The 19446-nt window shown below is 43.4% G+C and overlaps 1 protein-coding gene across 4 annotated transcripts in view; it reads right to left on the bottom strand.

Moving 5' to 3' along the window:
- Positions 1–19446, bottom strand: part of Erich3 (glutamate rich 3) — a 115608-nt gene that overhangs the window by 64846 nt on the left and 31316 nt on the right. For 3 of the 4 annotated variants that reach the window (XM_052732124.1, XM_052732122.1, XM_052732123.1), the window contains 5 exons: positions 15610–15703; positions 13029–13154; positions 8487–8558; positions 6487–6615; positions 1203–1361 (listed from right to left, as the gene is read on the bottom strand). In XM_052732124.1, the coding sequence (XP_052588084.1) occupies positions 1203–1361; positions 6487–6615; positions 8487–8558; positions 13029–13154; positions 15610–15703 (580 nt within the window). The remainder of the gene's footprint in view (positions 1–1202; positions 1362–6486; positions 6616–8486; positions 8559–13028; positions 13155–15609; positions 15704–19446) is intronic. The other variant, XM_052732125.1, reaches the window with a different exon arrangement.

The following is a 19446-nucleotide window of genomic DNA, read 5'->3' as shown; positions in this document are numbered from 1 at the left end:
AAGCTTTGGCCATTTGATGATGCTTGGTGAACTAATGGCCCCGAATCAGGCCAATCTCCTATTTTGGATTACTATAAAATGAAAGGATCCTGTTTCTGTGTTATTTTAAGTAGCCTGAAGTGATCTCATAGGACCTGGCTACTCCTGGACAGTGACTGAAATAGCAAGTATGTGCCTTCAATTGAACCCTAGATCTAAGACCCAGGAGCTTGCCTCGCTCCAAACAGTTTCTCCAAACAAAAAGCCACCATTTCCCAATTAACTTTCTCCTAGCATTTAAGAAGCTACTGGTAAATTAACTGAATAAGGTGTGTGAACATTCTCAAGAACTAAAACCACATTCAATGGATTGGGATGCTGCAGCTGCATGTATGCATTTAGTATGAAATACATGCACCTATTTATCTGAATGAAGGGCATTTGTCAATGAAAGGGGACAGTGTCTTAGGTTCCTGGGTGGTATTTGCCTAGTAAGGAATGACGCACATTCATCCATTTATTTGCAATTATGTTGGTGACACAAACTGTAGCAATTCATCTACAACAAACTCTTAAGCTAGCAAATGTTTCTGCAAGTTAGAAATACAAACTGTCTCTCCACAGCGTGGGAATGGTCTTAGTCTCCTCCCTGTTTAGGCAGAATCTGTTTCATAGTAGCCGCTCCTAGCCTTCTCATACTCTAATGGGCAAAAATTTTCCAAGACATAATCTTGAAAGGGATGCCGTGTCAATCCCCTGGGTATGATGAGTTCGGCACATTTGAATGATAGACTTTCCCTTCCTAACTTCACACACTGATAGAAAAGCTTGTCCCAATGCAAACACAGACCAGCCATGCAGAGTCCCATTGTCTGGTTCTCCTGTGTTTAAGTCTGCAAGGAGTCCACACAAGGTCACTTCTGAGGACAGTCATTTGTGGCTGTGAAAAGACTTTTGTTTTTCATCTAGCTTTCTCATAGTGAGCTAGCACTGCTGAATATCATTACAAACCCATCCCTTACAGATTATGTTTAGTTACATAAACAGGCCTTCCAGTCACAGAAAGACAGAGTTCATCAGAAGTACACAGTAAGGGCTTAATGAATGTACAGAATAAGTTTCACTGTGTGGATGAACTGAATATGGCATCTTAAAACCTTTGATAGTACAAGAGTTTAATCAATAATTTAAAAAAAATATTTCTTAAAGAGCATAGCATTTACCCCAATAGGAAATGGAGCTTCACTTTCCAGCAATGAGGTTCTGGGTTTGGACCCTGAAGTTATCTTTGAAACATTTCTCGTTGAGCGATTACTGAGAAGAGGCTGCAATCGAATTGGAGGCTGCATATTTCCTGGGGCAGTATATGGTCGAGGAGCTGTCTAGACAATTAGGGGGGAAAGTTCCATTTAAATTAGTATCTTGACATGTTTCCAGAACCAATTAATAATCCAACAAATTGCCCAGAGTAATTAATGGTGCCTTTTTACTGAGCAGATTAAACTTTAATTATATCCTTCCATTATACACACCCTTCTGACCCAAAGTATTTGTTAAAACATATGGTGTTGAAGTCGTCTACATCACCACATATCACAGGGATGGAGCCCTCTAGACAAAAGAGATGACCTCTATTATAGTCCCGTATTTTTGCTCATACTGTAAACTCTTGATAGTACTGAATTAGTGTAAAGAATGGCTTTGCTCAATTAAATGTTAAGTTGAATAATGTTCCAACTTTAGAGATCTGAAATGATATTATTGGAACAGACTCATTTCAGTTTCAATGTTTTCAATATACAATCTACTCTGAATTCATTATGCTGAAAGGTTGGCACCCAAAGTAAAAGCAGACAACAGGAAAGGCAGGTGCTTGGCTATAATGTACCACCAATTACGTGTCTTCAGCTGCTTCCTAGAAATGTAAGAAAACAAAATGAAAAATTATAGCTGGCAGCATTGGGAGGCACTGTATAAAAATGGACTTTTCCACACTGAGTATTTTCCATTTGTTCTTTTAGGTCTCCTGTCTACCTTCTCTGTCTGTGGAGCTCTGGGCCCTGGAAGTGATTCCTTCAAGAATTTACCAACCAACCTCAGGACTGCAGCTGGATTCCACCAAAGAGAGGAATTACATCAGAGAAGATGGGAGGATGAAGCGGAGGCCTTTATTCCCATCATCCCTGCAGGGTAGAAATGGTTCCTGACACCTAAGTGCTATGCCTCTGCAGAGAAGCCCGCCCCCATAGGCCCTACCTACTGCTTCTGGAGCCTGACTCCTCCCATGCCCCCCTTCAATCCAGGGACTGTGGTTTCCCGGGGTGCTGACCCCAGTGGGCTCACCATCCCTAGTTGGCTTTTCTTTGCCCTGCTGTATCTTTCTAAATAGTTTCTTTATTAAACAACTTCCTAATTACTCTATTTGTATGAGCCATCTGCTTCCTGCTGAGCCCCCAACAGAGAAACTTTCCAATCAAGACTGTACTGCAGTGAATACAAAAAGTGCCAGCGTGGGACACTGTAAGTGCCCTGGGGGGGCATCGGCAGAACATTGTACGTTTAGTATAAAGATCAACAATGCGTCAAAAGTGTGGAGGATTGAAGCTTTTGGCTCAGTTGTCCTGTTAGAGTAAGACAGCAGGAAACATGCCGAGAATCGGACATGCATGTTTGGGCAAAGGGTGTGAGAAGGACAGCATGTAAATGATTCATGAACAGAATTTTGTGCATTAACTCTAAAGGATGATGAGCCACAAATATTCCATTCTGCAAAAGTATGTATAAATAAACACATAAAACCCGGCAGCCAGCGACTACTACCAAGCCCTTGTTCTCACGGCATCTTGAGAAGCATGTGTACACACACTGCTAAACCTCTGATTCTTCAACAGTAGGCCCATATTGAGTCTCCACCTTAGGCCTAGTAAGGAGATAAAAAGTAACATTTAACATCCAAAGGTTCTATGAGTCAATCAGGCTGATTGATGCCAGAGAACAGGACTTAGAATGATGTGTTCTCAGAATATTTACAGTTAACCAAAAGGGCTAAGGAAAACTAAGTTCTCACAGAAGCAGCTAAAATTTTATCCAAATAACGAGGCAAGAGGAAGATGGTGATCTGAAAATCCAAGTAAGAGCTGGCTCTGAGCCAGGACCAGAGAACAGCAGCAGGGACAATATTGCCTAACATTTGCTTTCCTTTCTTCTCCAAAAACAAAATTTTCATTGGGAACATGTCTGACACAAAGAGAGTATGTTCCCCAGACCTCCCTATGACTCTGTGCAGAGATGGGCCTCTCACTTTAGACCAGTAAAATGTGAACAAAAGAGACCCATGACACTCGCAGTTCATACTTATAGAGAAGGGGAGCTTGTCCTTACTTTCCCGCTGACCCCTTCCCTCAGGCTGGAGCATCCACATGATGATACACAGCCCTGGCTGCTGTGGATGAGGCAGGTGCCCCAAGCTGGTGGATGAGTAACACAGAAGGAATCCAGGTGTTTGATGACTTCATAGAGTCACCTGAGACTCATGGGCATGTGCTGGGGTGGGGATGAACCCCATGGTCTGAACGTGAATGCCTCCCACTAGCTGTTTCAATACTTGGTCCAAAACTGGAGTTGCTCTTTCAGGAGTTTGTGAATCCTTTGGTAGGTAAAGGCTGGCCAGAAGAAGGTTCTCTCTAAAGGGCATGTCTTGATGCTCTAAGAATACCCTTGATGTTCATAGCCCGCTCTCTGCTTCCTGTTCTGACAGGATGTGAGGAGGAGAAAAGCCCCAGCTGCATGCTCCTCCACCATGGTGCCTCCTGTTTGGATGCCTTCTCCATCATGTTGGACTCCACATCTTCAACCTATAACCCAGATGAGGTTCTCCCACCTCAGTCATTCCTCAAAGGTATTTTGTCTCAGTAAGAAGGAAAGTAATAAATACAGAGTCTCTACAAACCTGAACCCCAACAAGCATACGTGGATCAACTGAAGTAACAGACAAGTCAGAGAAAACAAGAGATGAGCTATAGAAAGGTCTTAAAACCCACATACAGAAATTAAACCAGACAGTTCTGAGTAAGAGACTCTACTAGCTGGGCGGTGCTGGCGCACGCCTTTAATCCCAGCACTCGGGAGTCAGAGCCAGGCGGATCTCTGTGAGTTCGAGGCCGGCCTGGGCTACCAAGTGAGTTCCAGGAAAGGCGCAAAGCTACACAGAGAAACCCTGTCTCGAAAAACCAAAAAAAAAAAAAAAAAAAGAGAGAGAGACTCTACTAGACTAACACAGCTTAGGGTCTCTTGTTCAATAATCGGAAACATGAAAAGACTTGTGTAGGAATCCAGGAGAGCAGGTTACTACAAACCAGAACATCGTCTATTGGTGGTTGTGCTCTTAGTTTTATTGCTGTGCATTTGCATAGGAATATCCTCCAGTTAGATGGATGTGGTAGTCAAACGCTCAACTGATCACATTTGTCTCTAAAAACAAATCTGTCCCATTAACTAACAGCTGTGGGCCCCAATCTTTCGTAGCTCCTATCAGAGGCTACCTCAAGTTTGCTACATTTTACAATGTGTGAATGTACTTTCCTATAATAAATATGGCACTGTCTTAACGGGCTCAAAGCTGTACCAGAATTGGCAACCTGGTAATTACTCAGCTTAGCCGAGTCCTGCTAATTCTCAAGGTGATCCCAGGGGGTGAATTTCCCAAAGATGTGCAGAGTCAGCTGAGATGACTTTCCTCAGTTTTAATGGATTTGGCACAGCTAGATGCTTGCACGGTGTTGGGAAGTTTAGTGAAATTGTCAGTGGAGTTGAGGAGCACGTGCTGAAGGTGTTCCTTACCCAGAGAGGCTCAAGGAAAGTGGTGACATCCCATAAAGCCCCCTGTCTCCATCTAGGGTTTTGGTACTCAGAGCTGACACTGGGAAGGGGTATGTCCAAGAGAGGATGGACAAACCAAAGGGAGACTTGAGTCTCTGCAAAGCAGGAAATTCAGCTGCAAATCGCAGTAGCTCTCCAGTAAGGTGCACAGGACACGCAGCGTGTGATCAAGGGGCAACCCTAGTGTTGAAGTGTCCGACTGGTAGCAGTGTAGCCTCTGATTTTTGAAGGACCCATCACTCTTGCATAGTGAACCACAGACTATCTCCTGAAGGGCTTCTTCTGGAAAATTGAAAAGAAACCCTTAGCCGGGCGGTGGTGGTGGTGCACGCCTTTAATCTTAGCACTCGGGAGGCAGAGGCAGGAAGATCTCTGTGAGTTCGAGGCCAGCCTGGTCTACAAAGTGAGATCAGGACAGGCTCCAAAGCTACACAGAAAAACTCTGTCTTGAAAAAACAAAAACAAAAAAAAAAAAGAAAAGGAAAGAAACCCTTAAAGGGATTGTCCCTCTCTGAACCAGGTAGAAGGACAGAAAACAGCACTATTTCCTTGGTTTCTTCTGGGGAAAGCTGGGGAGAGGCTAGTAAATTGCTGTCCAACAAAGGCATATTTGTGTGGACACACTGACATTCAAATCAGACCCGGAAGAGAAGAAACAGTCCGGAGAAAACTGGGGCTTATCAAGACTTGGGCTGTTCAACCAGGGCAAGTCAAGGCATGTTTACCTTTTGCAGAATGTTGAAGCCTAATGCCCTATGGGACAGACTTCCTCAACAGTCTGTGAAGCCTTTATAATTTCTCCACAAATATTGTGCAACACAAATAAAAATGATTAGACTTTACAAGGAAAAACATCCAGTCATGAAAAGCAAGAGTAAAGACATCATGGGGAGTTCATCTCCACTTCAACCACCAATAACCCAACAAACATTTTTTAAATCTTTCCTGAATCTGTATTGTTTTTGAAGAACTGTGCCCTCCTTCCAGCAAACATCACCTCTGGGCAACAGACAAATCATGCTGGGATAAAATATCAGTGTGTGATTTCTTCAGATGGGATTTCACTACATTTAATTATCTCAAAGTGGAAGTGTATACTTTTGATAAACTGAAATGGTAGAATGTCACCAGCATGCAGCATGGCACTGCTGAATTTGTGCAGATAACAGAATAGCAAGAACAATACCCAGACATCAGAAAACACAGAACATGTATGACACACCACAATCTCAATTCTGCCACATTGCTGAGCACGGAAGGTAATAATACTGGGATAGATAATGTGAAGTCATCGTGTGTGATCTTAGATATCAGGTAGAGTTTGCTCTTTTCTATGGGTAAAATAGAGTGGGGGTGAAGGGATGGGGAGGGATCTGGTTATGTATGTAAGCACAAGTGATCTCCACTCACGAAGCAGATGTGACAGCTGCACATACAGGGGTTTTGACTAGAGGAGGTACTGTTAATGGAGACTTGAGCAGTTATGAGACTGGGGTTTCCAACTGTTCCTTTGACTATGTTTTCAAGTCTATTGGGTTGTGCAGACATGCTTCCCAGAGAGCCTTCTTTCTGAGATTAATGAGAAATCATAAATTAATTAGCTGGGACAGAGTGCTTAATAGGGCTTACCAGTGTTAATGGACTAGAACGTCCTTCCTCAGCCAGAACGCTACAGCCACGGTTAGTCTTTGGGCCAGCTGGAGGATGGGGAGTGAGAATGGGCATGTTATCTTCAATAAATCGTCTTGTGTGCTCTCCCTATAATGAGAAAAGAAATTTATTAAATTGATATATAGGTGATCATGATCGGGTTAGCTTAGCACCTGACACACATTCATACTATGAGATCAAAACCCTCCCCACTAAGAATGCTACTCTGTGTCCTGGCATGGAAGTTAGCCAAGGCTCTTATGGCCCTGTTGGGGGCTGGGTGTAGTAGTGACTGGCAGAAAACAGAATCTTCTCCAGCTGCACACAAAGGAGTCACTGTGAGTCCTCTCTACCTCAATGATAATGTGTTGGGCCACTACAAAGTGCCCATTGTACTTCACTACTCTGACCAGTAGAGACTACCAGAAAAGATTAATTTTTTTATATGAAAACCATAATTCAATAATGCCTTGAAGCAAAAGTTTGCCTATGAAATAGAAGGAACCTAAACCATGCCTTCGCCAACTACAAATACGCAGTGAGCTTTGACAATCCCAATAGAGGCGTTAGATGGGAGGCACTGGAGTGTTACAGCACTCTCCCAATGCCCAGTCTTCCCGCCTACCTGTGTCCCTCATCTGCTATTGCGTAGGACATGTGAATGGAAGACATGCAGCCTCCCTGCCTCAGGCACTGGAGTTCAGTATTTCCAGCCATTGCATTCACATTTTGGCAGATAAATTGCAGAACCTGTAACAGTCCACGATTCGAGGCATGGCCAGCCAAGCCAAAAATGAATCTGGAGCACCCCAGTTCTCCTGATGCCTGAGAAGGGACCTATGTCCTATCATTCAAAACTTTAGTAGCGGGGCTGGAGAGATGGCTCAGTGGTTAAGAGCACTGACTGTTCTTCCAGAGGTCCTGAGTTCAGTTCCCAGCAACCACATGGTGGCTCTCAACCATCTGTAATGAGATCTGGCGCCCTCTTCTGGCCTGCATGTATACATGCAGGCAGAATATGTATATATAATAAAATTAAAAAAAAAAAAAAAAACTTTAGTAGCATCCCAGCATTCGGGAGGCAGAGCCAGGCAGATCTCTGTGAGTTCTGGGCTACAGAGTGAGTTCCAGGAAAGGAGCAAAGCTACACAGAGAAACCCTCTCTCAGAAAAAAAAAAAAAAAAAAAAAACACTTTAGTAACAAGATTAGCATTTAACCCTAATAAAAAATAAATTTGAGTCCATCAACCCAGGTAGGGAAATTTTAGTCTTACAGGACAGGTTGCCCTATGAATGCTTTTACAAATACTTATTAGTTTGTGAAATGTGTTTTAGGTTCCACATTTGTAATACCACAGAAATTTAAGAACAAGCAGCTCATGATTTCAAATAGCTCAAGAAATCAAATAAATCTGCCATCCTAAACTGAAACACGCCTAATTGAATCCCTCATCTCCTGATTCAAATTGATGTATTTTGTAAGTTCATTGCAAAGAACAAAGATAGGGAACAACCACGGGGTTTGAAAATACCTGCACAAAGCGCCTTAGATCTGATGGCGCCTTCTTCCACTAAGGACGCTCATTCCCACCATAATTTTCAAGGGTGACATTCGAGTGAAAATGTGTGATTGTATAATTCTTTCAATGTTTTATTTTCCTTCACACTGGAACATTACCATCTCTTTTTATTTCTTAAGATACATGAATATCCTTTGGCCTCTGCCACAAAAAAAAAAAAAAAAAAAAAAAAAAAAAAACCCACAAAAGCCAGATTTCAAATTTGGCTATTTTTAATTTTGTCTTGGAAAGTTTTTTCAGGAACAGGGCTTGTGTTATCAGCATCTATATTGATGACACTTGAGATCCAGGCTCAGTAGAATCATTTGCTTGACCTCAGCTATGTGTGCTGACCAAAAGTAGGTGCCCCTGGACTGGGGTTGGGATCACAAAGTGTTATTAAAAGGTAAAAGAGTTTACCTTCAGCCTCTGAGTCCGCTCTTTCCTAGCTAAGGTATCCAGTTTCCTTTTTATTTCCAGCTGGTGATCGCGCTGTGGAGAACAGAACCATCCTAATTAGAGCCAAGAATATCTTAGAGGAAAATAATCCCAATGGAGGCAGCTTTGTTTTCAATAACCCCTCTTGTCCTTTAGATAGAGAAGAACCACCTGCCTGAGTGTGCAGGTGGGAATATCAATTGCCTCCACTCTGGGAAAGCCGATTACAAACACATCTTAGCTAAAGGATTCATGCCCTTTAGCCAGAAACTTCGTTCCTAATCTGAAGAGGAAAACTGAGTAATGACTTTTAAGTGTTTTGCACAGAAAGATACTATTTGAAAGTGGCCCCACCCCTTTATTTCTTTGAAGAAAAAGTGCAATAGTGATATAAAATTTGAAAAGATGGTAAAATGTTTGGCACATCCATGTGCTGGAACAGAATATAATCATTAAAATAAGGTTCCTAAAGATTTTGATTGATTTTTAATGGAAGATGAAAATAACACAGGAAGAAGCAAGATGCAGAACTGCATAGAAATCTAGTAACGGATAGAGCCAGTTTGTGGAGGGGACCCCTGTAGTGAGGAGGTGATTCCTATGTATCCCTAATTTCCAGGACTAGGGATAGCAAAAACACAGGCAGATTCACAGCTTTGTGCTCTGGTCTCACTTCCTGTTTCCGGTTTTGATTGCCACAAACCCACGTCCCTGTCACAATGTATCATGATGTTCTTTCTTTTTAAAAAAAAAAGAAAGTTTTATTTTTATTTATGTGTCTGTGGACATATGTGGATGGGGCTTCCTGGAGCTGAAGTTAGAGGCAGTCCTGTGCTGCCTGGAAGGGATGCTGGGAACTGAACTACTGTCCTCTGCAAGAACAGCCAGTGCTCCTAACTGCTGAGCCATAGCTGAAATCCCACTAGTTTTATGGAATTTGTTTGTTTTTTGAGAGAGAGACTTGGAATATTGCTCAGGATGACCTGGAACTTACTATAGGGCCCGTGTTGGCTTCAGAATTGTGGCAACCCTCCTAAGAGGCCTCCTGAGTTTACACTGACATGACATGCATATGCTACCACACTTGGCCGTATCATGATTTTATTGTTATGTAAATATGACTAGAAGATACTGAAAAGAAATGTACATTAATAGTAGTCATCTCTGAAAGTAGAAATTTTATGCAATTATTTTGCTTTATTTTTCCTTTGTGTTTTCCAATTATTTTAATATAATAGTTGGTGATTTAAAACTATACCTCCTATTAAAATCATCTGCTTCCAGTTAGACTTGAAATCAGCCCAAGGTTTTTGTTGCTGTTGTCTCAGTGTTCCTTTGGGAACCCTTCTCTCTGGTCTTGGTCCCTGCTGATTCAATCCCTCAGTCCTGGGTGTCATCAATCATCTCCTGACACCTCTTGTCCCTCCCCCTCCTGCTCTGATCTCTCCCCTACTCAGCGACAAACTCTCTTACATTTCTTGTCAACCTGTTTCCAAGGTCTGTTTGTCCCCCAACTCTTGGTCAGGCTCCTCCTCACCATGGCTGACACTCCCTCCCCAAGCCCTCCAGTGCCTTCATTTTCTGGGTCCCATCACCACAGGAGCCATTCTGCAGCTTGTGAGCTTGTGAGCCCCTGGCCTCCAGGACAGCATCCTAGCAGCCGTTTGTCCCACACTCCTGCCCCTTCCTCTCTTGAGTTCCTCATTCAGTCTCTAATGTTCTCTCCATCTTCCCGGCTCCTGAGACAGTGACTTTTCTCTAGAGTTCTCTACTGTCTCTGTAGACAGCTGCCTCTCCCACACACTCTGCTGCTGTTAGCTGCACCCTTTCACAACAGATTCCTAACCAACCTGTCACCTCCAGTCTTTCCAGCAGGTTAACCCATCCTCCACATCTCCAGCAGCAGCATCTCTAAAGGCTCTGCTCATTCATTTCACTCCCGTGCTGAAAAAACATCTCATGGTCTCATCACCTACACAGCAACCTGCCTTGGGAATTCAAGACTTCTAGAAACAAAGCTCCAACTTATCAGATAATGTCACCTCCTTCTACCAAACTGCCCCCTGCACAGTCTTTTGGCTTCCTTTCCATTCGAGGTATCCTGCATATAACTGTGCTCCCTCTCTGGAATTGCTCTCCTGTGTTCCTGACTTTCTCTTCAAGGTGTGCTCCCCAGCAGGGTACCTCAGGGTACCCCCTCTTTTGCGGGGTGAACGTTGCCACTTCCCTCTTCTGTGCAATTGCTGTTCAGTATTTCAATAAACAGTGTCTTGCAGCCACAAAAAAGAGTCCCATCTTGGCACACAGTGACTCTGCTACTGTAGGTTGCATGGGTGAATGCATGAACACCCACGACAATATCGGGGAAAACTGGAGCAGTCTCAATTAAATGGGAAGCACTATGGCAGCTTGGAGACAATCCTGGTAGTTCTAGTATATTAACAGTCTAGGTGTGTCTTCTGAAACACAGAAGTGGAATTGATTTCATTGTTTTTCGGATTTGTACATATCTGCAGACTTTACTGATTAAACATTCCTAATCTAAACAAGCAGTGTCCTCTAACTGCTGAAACCTTTAAGCATAAACACCATGCTTACAATATTTTCCAGTTTGGAGCACCTCATATTTCTTTTTTTTTAACTGCATCTGGGTTTGTGTGTGTGGAACATGTAGTGTATGGACTGAATGCCTTAGGTGTTCACGCAGAGACCAGAGGAAGACACTCAGCGACCTGCTCTATCATCCCTCAGGACAGGGTCTCTCTCTCAACCTGGTACTAGGCTGGCAGCCAGCAGGACACAGCGGGCTTTCTTCTCTGGGCTGGGGTTAGAGGCACGGGTGTGACCACACCTGGTGTTTTTATATAGATGCTGAGGATTTAAACTTAGGTCTGTATAGTAAATGTCCTCACCCTTTGAACTGTCTTCCCAGCCCCATGTTTTAGATTAGAGAAGGTCAAATTCCATACTATAAGTATATATTCTTTTATATGTTATACATGAGACTTGACGGACAGTATCTGTACAGTTCCGCTGTGTCATGCCACTGTGGAGGGCCCCAAAACAGCTTGACCACACAGCAGCCATGACAGGCTTAGGGGCCTAGACACAGCTTCTGTGACAGGCTTACTGGCAGGCAACACCCAGATCCAGGAAAAGCCTTAAGCTGACACCACCCAGGGATCTCTCCAGGGGGTGAGGAAGTACCTGATGTCCCAAACATTCCAACCAGTAGATAAGGTGACCAGATGCCCTTGAGTCTAGCACACACCTATTTTTTTGTTTTACAGATACCCCTAGACAATTGTCAACCAATCAGGGCCCTGGACCCTGGAAATCCCCTCACCCCAACCTCTGCTATGATAAAAACTCTGCCCCACCTGAGCTCAGGGCTCTCTGCTCTCATCGCTGTATTAGACAGACAGAGGGACCAAGCTCTGAAGCTTGAAATAAAGGCTCTTTCCTTTTACATGTGGGATTTGGTCTCTGGGCATAACACCACCAAACTCTCAGGACCTGGGCCGACGTGGAACAAAGTACTCCTAAAATTAAAAGCTAGGTAGGGATTAATTTAATGCCATACTATTATTTTTTAGCAGAATTGTACCATTCCCATCAGTACTTTTGTAATCAGCAAATTTGGGGCTGTCAACAATGAGTCTATGCAATTCCTGGACATGAGCTGAAGTGAAAAATGAATTCCTAAGTCAGCAGAAACTGTATGTCTGCAATAAACATCGTAAGTGAATATTGATGTAATGATACATGCAATATAATAATAAATATTCTCACTGGTACTAAACTTGTTGCTGGTTTACTGATAGTTCTACATTTGTTCATAAATGTTACTGTACCCACAGGTCAAGAACTTTCCAAGGCAGCTTCTCTGATTTACTGCTGTATGGTCGAGCCAAGAGTGGCACCCTTTTTCAGAGACTAAAATGGTGCCTGACAATTGAAACCACAGTTTTGTGGAGCAAGGCTGCAATAATTTCTCAGGTTAGCTACATAGCCCACTAAAAGTGCAATGTCAGATTCCACAAAACGTGTTGACGCTGAGACTGTAAATCGTGCTGACCAATGTGTCCTAAAGTAGGAGGGACGGCAGATGTTTCCATGCCTACTCCGTGAAACTTAACATACGGCTGAGCTACAGGCCTTAAAAGAATAACAGATCCGAGAGAATTCATGGCAGTGGAATTACTGATATTTAAACAGATGTCACTTTTTTTAGCGAATGGAAATTAAGGTACAGATGGTGAGGGCCGGGTAGCCATTGTGGATTCAAAGAATCTACATTTAGAAAATTAAATATCACAAACTTTATAATCATGTCCATATTTCTTCTGAACTAAAAAGGAGGGAAACTTGAGTCTCTGGGCTCCTGACTACTTAGGAAGTAAGACAGTATTCCCCAATTCTCTTGTCCACTTCCTTTTGCATGAAGTTTAGGAAGAATTCTCCAACCATTAGTCATTATTGAAGAGTGACCAGTCCATCATAAAAGGTAAGAAGCACCCGCACCTCCATATCAAGGACCTTGTGGAAGATGGCCTGGGCTAAGCACTCCCGGATGTATTTTTTGTGATCCTGCTTCATGGTGTTTACTTTGTACTCCTTTTCAGAAAGTATCCTCCCACTTCTAGTGATCTGTGGTGAATAAATAAAAATAGTGAATGGATAAATAAAATACATACGGAAACACAAAATAGGAAAATATATTGTTAGGTACCAAAAAAGAGAAGGGAGGGAGGGCAGAGAGAGAGAGAGAGAGAGAGAGAGAGAGAGAGAGAGAGAGAGAGAGAGAGAGAGAGAAGTGGCCTTTTCAAAGCCTAAAGGAGAATACCATTGTCCCTAATGAACTTCCGTTTTTAATGGATATTTCATCAGGCAGATAGGAGAAAGGAAGTCTCAGGTACCTGTCAGTGTGAAAACACACACAGGTGGTACACTTGACGTTTAAAACAAGGTTTTCATTAGAGTAACAATTTCCCAGTGATGGAACCCAGGTGTTCTTTTCATTCTCTGAAAGCACCCTGGAGAGGGGAGGTGCTGCCTGGAAGGAGCGCAGGAGCTGCGGAGCAGACTGCAGCTTGCCGGAAACACCAGCAGGGGTAAGGCTGGCAAGCGGTAGAGAAAGCCTTCGGTTTGTTTTGAGAAATAATTGGTTTCATTACTCTGTTTGCTCCCTGCTTTTTCTTCCTACACTTTCCAGGCCAGAATGTAACAATTTGCAATGATTTAGAATTTTATGGTTTATGCAGGAGTGGGCATAGACAGTTTTCGATACAGTCACAGCGAAGTCACTGTGTCCCTGGAGCAGTGCTTCCTTTGACTCGCCCTTTGGGTGTATTTGCTGTTGTCCTCAGATCTCTCCTGTAAAGGAGGCTGCTACCCTCCCTGCTGTTTGCTCTGCTTTCCACTTCCCCTCCCCCGGCTCCCCTCCCCCTCTTCCCCTCTCCCTGTTTCCCTCCCCCTGTTCCCCTCAAGTTTAAATGCAAGCCACCTTTACATCCTCTCTCTTTCAAAGTTTTATTTTTAATTATATGCCAGTGTGTGCCTATGTGCATGTGAGTGTGGGTACCTGCAGAGGCCACAGGTGTCGAGTGTCCTGGAGCTGAAGTTGCAGGCAGTTGTGAACTGCTCAGTGTGGGTGCTCAGAGCAGAACTCAGGTACTTGCTCTTAACCACGGAGCCATCTTTCCAGTCCCGCATTTGTATTCTTAGTTTCCTTCTTAATTTTTTAGCTGTTATTTTTATATTATTGTTGCAGCATATTACTTCAGGTAACCCACTTGCCGCGTCTAGAGTGTGCTGGCTAAAGGATCTCATGTCTCTGGGAAGTGTCTAATGTTAGACCATCCTGACTACTATCCCCTTTCTGGCAGCAGCTGGATATGTCTCTGTCACCTCTTCTCTGGGATTTTGTCAGACAGGAAGCTCCTATAGAGCCACAGTGCTTACACTTGAATGAGGTAAACATGAATCACCCAGAGGGGCTGAGGAACAGCAAATCCCACAGGTCTGGGGCCTCGGGCTTCATACTTACATTTTCTAAGTAACTTCCATGTAATGTGAACCTGCAGGTTGCAGGGCTGTTGCTGGATCCATTGATCTAGAGAAAGGGCCATGCCTTCCTTCTTTGAGTTACCAGGCTCTTAAAAAGTGTTCCTTGCGTGTTTGGAGATGGTGTTAAGTAAACTCTGCCCCATAGCATCATGGTCAGCAGTGTTCCTAGTCACCAGTGATTACAGGGTGACTCATTGCACGCCCCTAACAGTAATAGCCATCCTGAGAGACAGGCGGCATTGTCTTCCTTTCACAATTGAGGAAGTTGGGCTGCAAGGGGTGTGCATGGTTGTCTTGTTCCTGGCTGAGACAGGTTTCAGCTGACCCTTCTGATAATAATGCCCCATGAGGCATTTCTCTCTCCAGCTCCACCCAGCTAGTGCCAAGCACACAAACAACAATTAGAAACACAATACGGTTTTTTCAACACCAAGACAACACTGTACTTTAAGAAAGCAAACAGCCAACACTGTCGAGAACCACACCCCTTTCCTTTCAAAGGAAAACCATAGGATTTTTTGAGATAAATTTTCCACCTTCTACACATTTAAAGGAACAGAAATTGCATGGGAAGAACGGCTTTGAGGCTAATGGAAGGCACATCACAGGGAAATGAAAGTTAACACACACATAAAAGAGGAAGCAAACTGTTCATGTTTGCCACACCATAGTCTATGAGTATTAAAAACAATATTTTTCCTGGAACAATAAGGTCTTCTCTGCCCTTGCTCTTTAACAGTGTCTGGTTCATAGAATGTGTACTGAATAAATGAATAAATAAGCAAATCAACCACGCTGTTGAAATCTCACAGGGACCTTTCTTCAATAATTTATGTTTCCTTAGTAGCCATTGTAACCTCTCTTCTTTTGTTTAGAAAGAGCCCCAAATAAATAAATCAGAAGTTTAAAAGGAAGTAATTTTTCTAAATTAGTATGGAGAAAGAGATGTCACAGACTCAAAGGAAATCTGAAGAAAGGTAGGAAATGTTCACCCTTAATTGAACAAGAAGGTGGGCAGAACTCGAAGCAGTCTTACCAGCCCCGATCTTAGGAGGTGCCGCCTGATCCTGGTATTGTTAAAATACCCAGCCAGGTGCTTATCTGTGAGGCTGTTATAAGTGGCAAGTAATCTGAAACAGAGAAGAGAAGCCATTAAAGTCTTATGAGGGTTGCTTGATAACCAAGGCCATTCTTGGCAACACCACCTATCCCAGCAATACATTTGTAGACAAGTTTAACAGCCAGCTGAGAGTCTATTTGTTCCTTATGATAAGAAGCAGTAAACCGTCGTGGTTTGGGTTAGACAAAGGTGAAAGCCAGACGTGAACAATTAAATGTCAGTGAAAGGCCAAAGATAGAAATGTGCCTCCAATCTTAGGAGACGAAGCCACCTCAGAGAGAACTTAGCAGTGGAGGCTGACAGCAAAGCAACCAACCACCTCTCCAGCACACCTCTCCTGTGCACCCTGCACTCAGACACCTCACACCCCATGCTTCCATCTGTCAGGGAGCAGGGGACTGCTGACACACAGTTCCTCCTCAGAAAGCATTCCCTGGTGTGCCCGGTGTGTCCATGTGACCCACACTTCACATGGGGAAATCCCAGGTTACATTTCCCATTCCATGATTCTTCATTTCTCCTCCTCCAGCATTGGCTCTGAAGTCCGAGTGCACCCTGTGATTCTCAATACCCTGCCTGATGTGTGTTGCGATCCCGAGCAGTAATGTGCTGAGAAAATTAGGACATTATTTCCAATTGATTTAAAATCCTGGCTTTTAGCCAACCATTTTTGATTTGTTGACTTACTCATATTTATCTAGAAATTTCATTCATCTCTATTACAAAAACTTTAATGTATAAATTATCTTAGATTTTTAGGATGTTTTATTTTAAAAATTAAAGGAAACAAGATGTAGGGGCACACATCTGAAATCCCAGCACTCCACTTGATTCACAGAAGCAGGAGGATTTCAGTTATAGACCAGCCTGACCTGTACAATAAGACTCTGTCAACTTAGAACACTGAATTTTTGGCTACATATTATACCTTAATACATGCTTAAGTTCAGTCTACGATTTAGGGTTGGAAACTGGAAACTAGTCTTTTATTTATTTATTTATTTATTTATTTTACATCCTGGCTGCAGTTTGCCCTCCCTCCTCTCCTCCCAATCTTCCTCCTTCCCCCTCCCAGTTCCCACTCCCAATACACTCCTCCTCCAGGAAAAAACTCTTTTAACCTTCTTATTATGCACCTTAGAAAATGTGCACATACATATATATATGTACATGCAGACACTTATATATGTATATACACAGCAAGCAAGCCTCACCACGGCCCAGACCTAAAAAATTTCCTACAAAAAAGATTTGCACCCTGAACTCTTGATGACAGCAGCTGGCTTTTAACTTCTTCTGAGACTGGAGTAGGGACTCGTCTTACCGTCTGGAGAGAGCGTTAGCAGCCATTTTATTTTGCTGTTTGCAAGACCTTAATTATGTGGAGATTAAATTGGTGACCTTTTCCTGTCTCTTTTCTCCTTAACAACCCATTGCAGAAAAGTTTCATGCTGCCAAATGGTCAGGAAAGTTTAATTTTGTCCACAAAAGAGACTGAAAAGAAGTAACAAAGCCACGAAGCCAAGGTACCACATGAAGGCTGCAGACGTGAGCAAAGGCAGCAGCTATTATTTCCCTGGGTTTATGTAAAAAGACAACCCAAGAGTCTCATGGAGGCACACACAAAACCAGCCTCGGATGCTACTTTGAAGACTTCTTTTAAATGAACTGTCTTGGTGTCCTACAGTTCATCAAAGGTTTCCTGTCTCCGAAAGGTCAGCCTTCTATCCCTTACCCTTTCTGAATCTCAGAATCTCTTTTCAGCTCTTCATTTCCAAAGGTGAGCAGGTGCCTCTCTCCTAACAATCACGATTGCACAGTTCACAGATTCTTAAGATAAATCATTACAGGAATATCATATACAGTCTTTTGTCTGTCTTGCAGATCCAAGCTTAAAAAAATAAAAATCAATACTTTTGGAATAGCTAGGAGTGTTGAAACCCTGATTAAATGAAGCGAGGTTAAAAATTGGGAAGACAAGAGCCTCAGTTTCACCATTGATGAACAAAACAGCCCTTCTTTTAATTCAGGCTCTGTAACTTTTTAAATATTTAGGTCCTAATAGCAATGCCCAGTCAACTTTTGTACCACCCAATTATAATCCTCCTCCTCCTCTGTTCTCCTCTCTCCTTCCAGAGGAATATGTGTGCAGGATTCCCCACCCCAGCCCCATAAGATAGAGGAGTATGTGTGCAGGATATCCTACCCTAGTCCACTGATGCTGGAAGAGTGCGTATGCATGATGCCTCCCCTCACCAGTCCCACTGAGAATGAAGGAGAGCAAGCTAGAAACTTTTATATTCATCTGCTTTCTCTCTATTCTGATTTAAAGGAAAATGTGGGTCCCTGGTTGGGATTTTATGTGTAAAATAACTCCTTCCACAACTGGTATCACACATCACACACAAACAGTTGTGATAACTTGGCAGACACATCACATCCTCCAGGCTCACCAAACATTAGTGATTGCTTTTTTCAGACAATGACTGAATATGTTTGTATTTAAGGTATTTAAGCCGGAACCATAAATTAATAAATTAGTTGATAATAAGAAATTTTATCAAGTAAATGATGTGCATCTAGTGCAATGGTCAATTTTCAATACTTAAAAAGGTCAGCCTCATTCTGACCATCAAGCCTCCTTTTCTAGGGAGATGGTCCTGCTGTGCACAGCCGAGATTGTGGTCTTTCGGTCCCACTATGTACAGCTGAGATTGTGGTCTTTCGGTCCCACTATGTACAGCTGAGACTGTGGTCTTTCGGTCCCACTATGTACAGCCGAGATTGCGGTCTTTCGGTCCCACTATGTACAGCTGAGATTGCGGTCTTTCGGTCCCACTATGTACAGCTGAGATTGCGGTCTTTCGGTCCCACTATGTACAGCTGAGATTGCGGTCTTTTGGTCCCACTATGTACAGCTGAGACTGCGATCTTTCGGTCCCACTATGTACAGCTGAGACTGCGGTCTTTCAGATTCCGTTTGCTCTACTCTTCATGTGTGTTTGGCCTGGGTCCACAACCTCCCTTTGCTTCTAGTGAGCCACATGCGGCTCAACACAAAATCATAAACGTGTGTGTGTGTGTGTGTGTGTGTGTGTGTGTGTGTGTGTGTGTATGCACGCATGCTCACACCTGTGCTTTGGGGTGTGTCCTTTTCTCGGTTCTAGAGAATGAACTTTGTAGATGAAAACAGTATCTCTCAACATCAGTGCAGTTATAAGAGCTTGACTGCCCAGGACACAGACATGGGTTAGCAGAACTCTGCTTTGTCTGGATTCACTATAAATTTTCTAATTTTATTTTCTGTATTAGGCCAGATAAGGTTATCTGACCTGGGTAACAACAGTACCTGGTGACTGGAGTGCTTCCTCCCCTATGAAGGCGTAAGTTGTCAGACCTGGCCTTCCTGGTCAGCACTGTTGCTGACCCGCAATTTCCCTCCCTCACTGCCCATCACTGTCGCCGTTTGGATCACCTCACTAAAGGGCCATGCCTCTCACACAGAGCCAACCAATCACTGTCCAGACCAGTCTAGCTGCCTTGATTTTTTACTGATGGACAACCCCTGGTTTGGTGGGGTACCAGGAGAGTACCTGACGGGGGGACAAAGCTTGCGCCTGTTTGTGCTGGTTCCTGTCCCCCCCCTTTCCATGCACACTCTCTTCCTTCAGAGCCAACACTCAGTGACTGGAGCCCTGCTTTCTTCGCAGCTGCAGCTTTTCAGCGCACATCCTGGAACCCTCACCACCCACC

Source organism: Peromyscus californicus, unplaced genomic scaffold, assembly GCF_007827085.1.
Source record: "Peromyscus californicus insignis strain IS unplaced genomic scaffold, ASM782708v3 Scaffold_9__1_contigs__length_137607984, whole genome shotgun sequence".
NCBI lineage: Eukaryota > Metazoa > Chordata > Mammalia > Rodentia > Cricetidae > Peromyscus > Peromyscus californicus.
The sequence above is the reverse complement of the archived record's forward strand: the minus strand, read 5'-3'. Positions and strand labels throughout refer to the sequence as shown.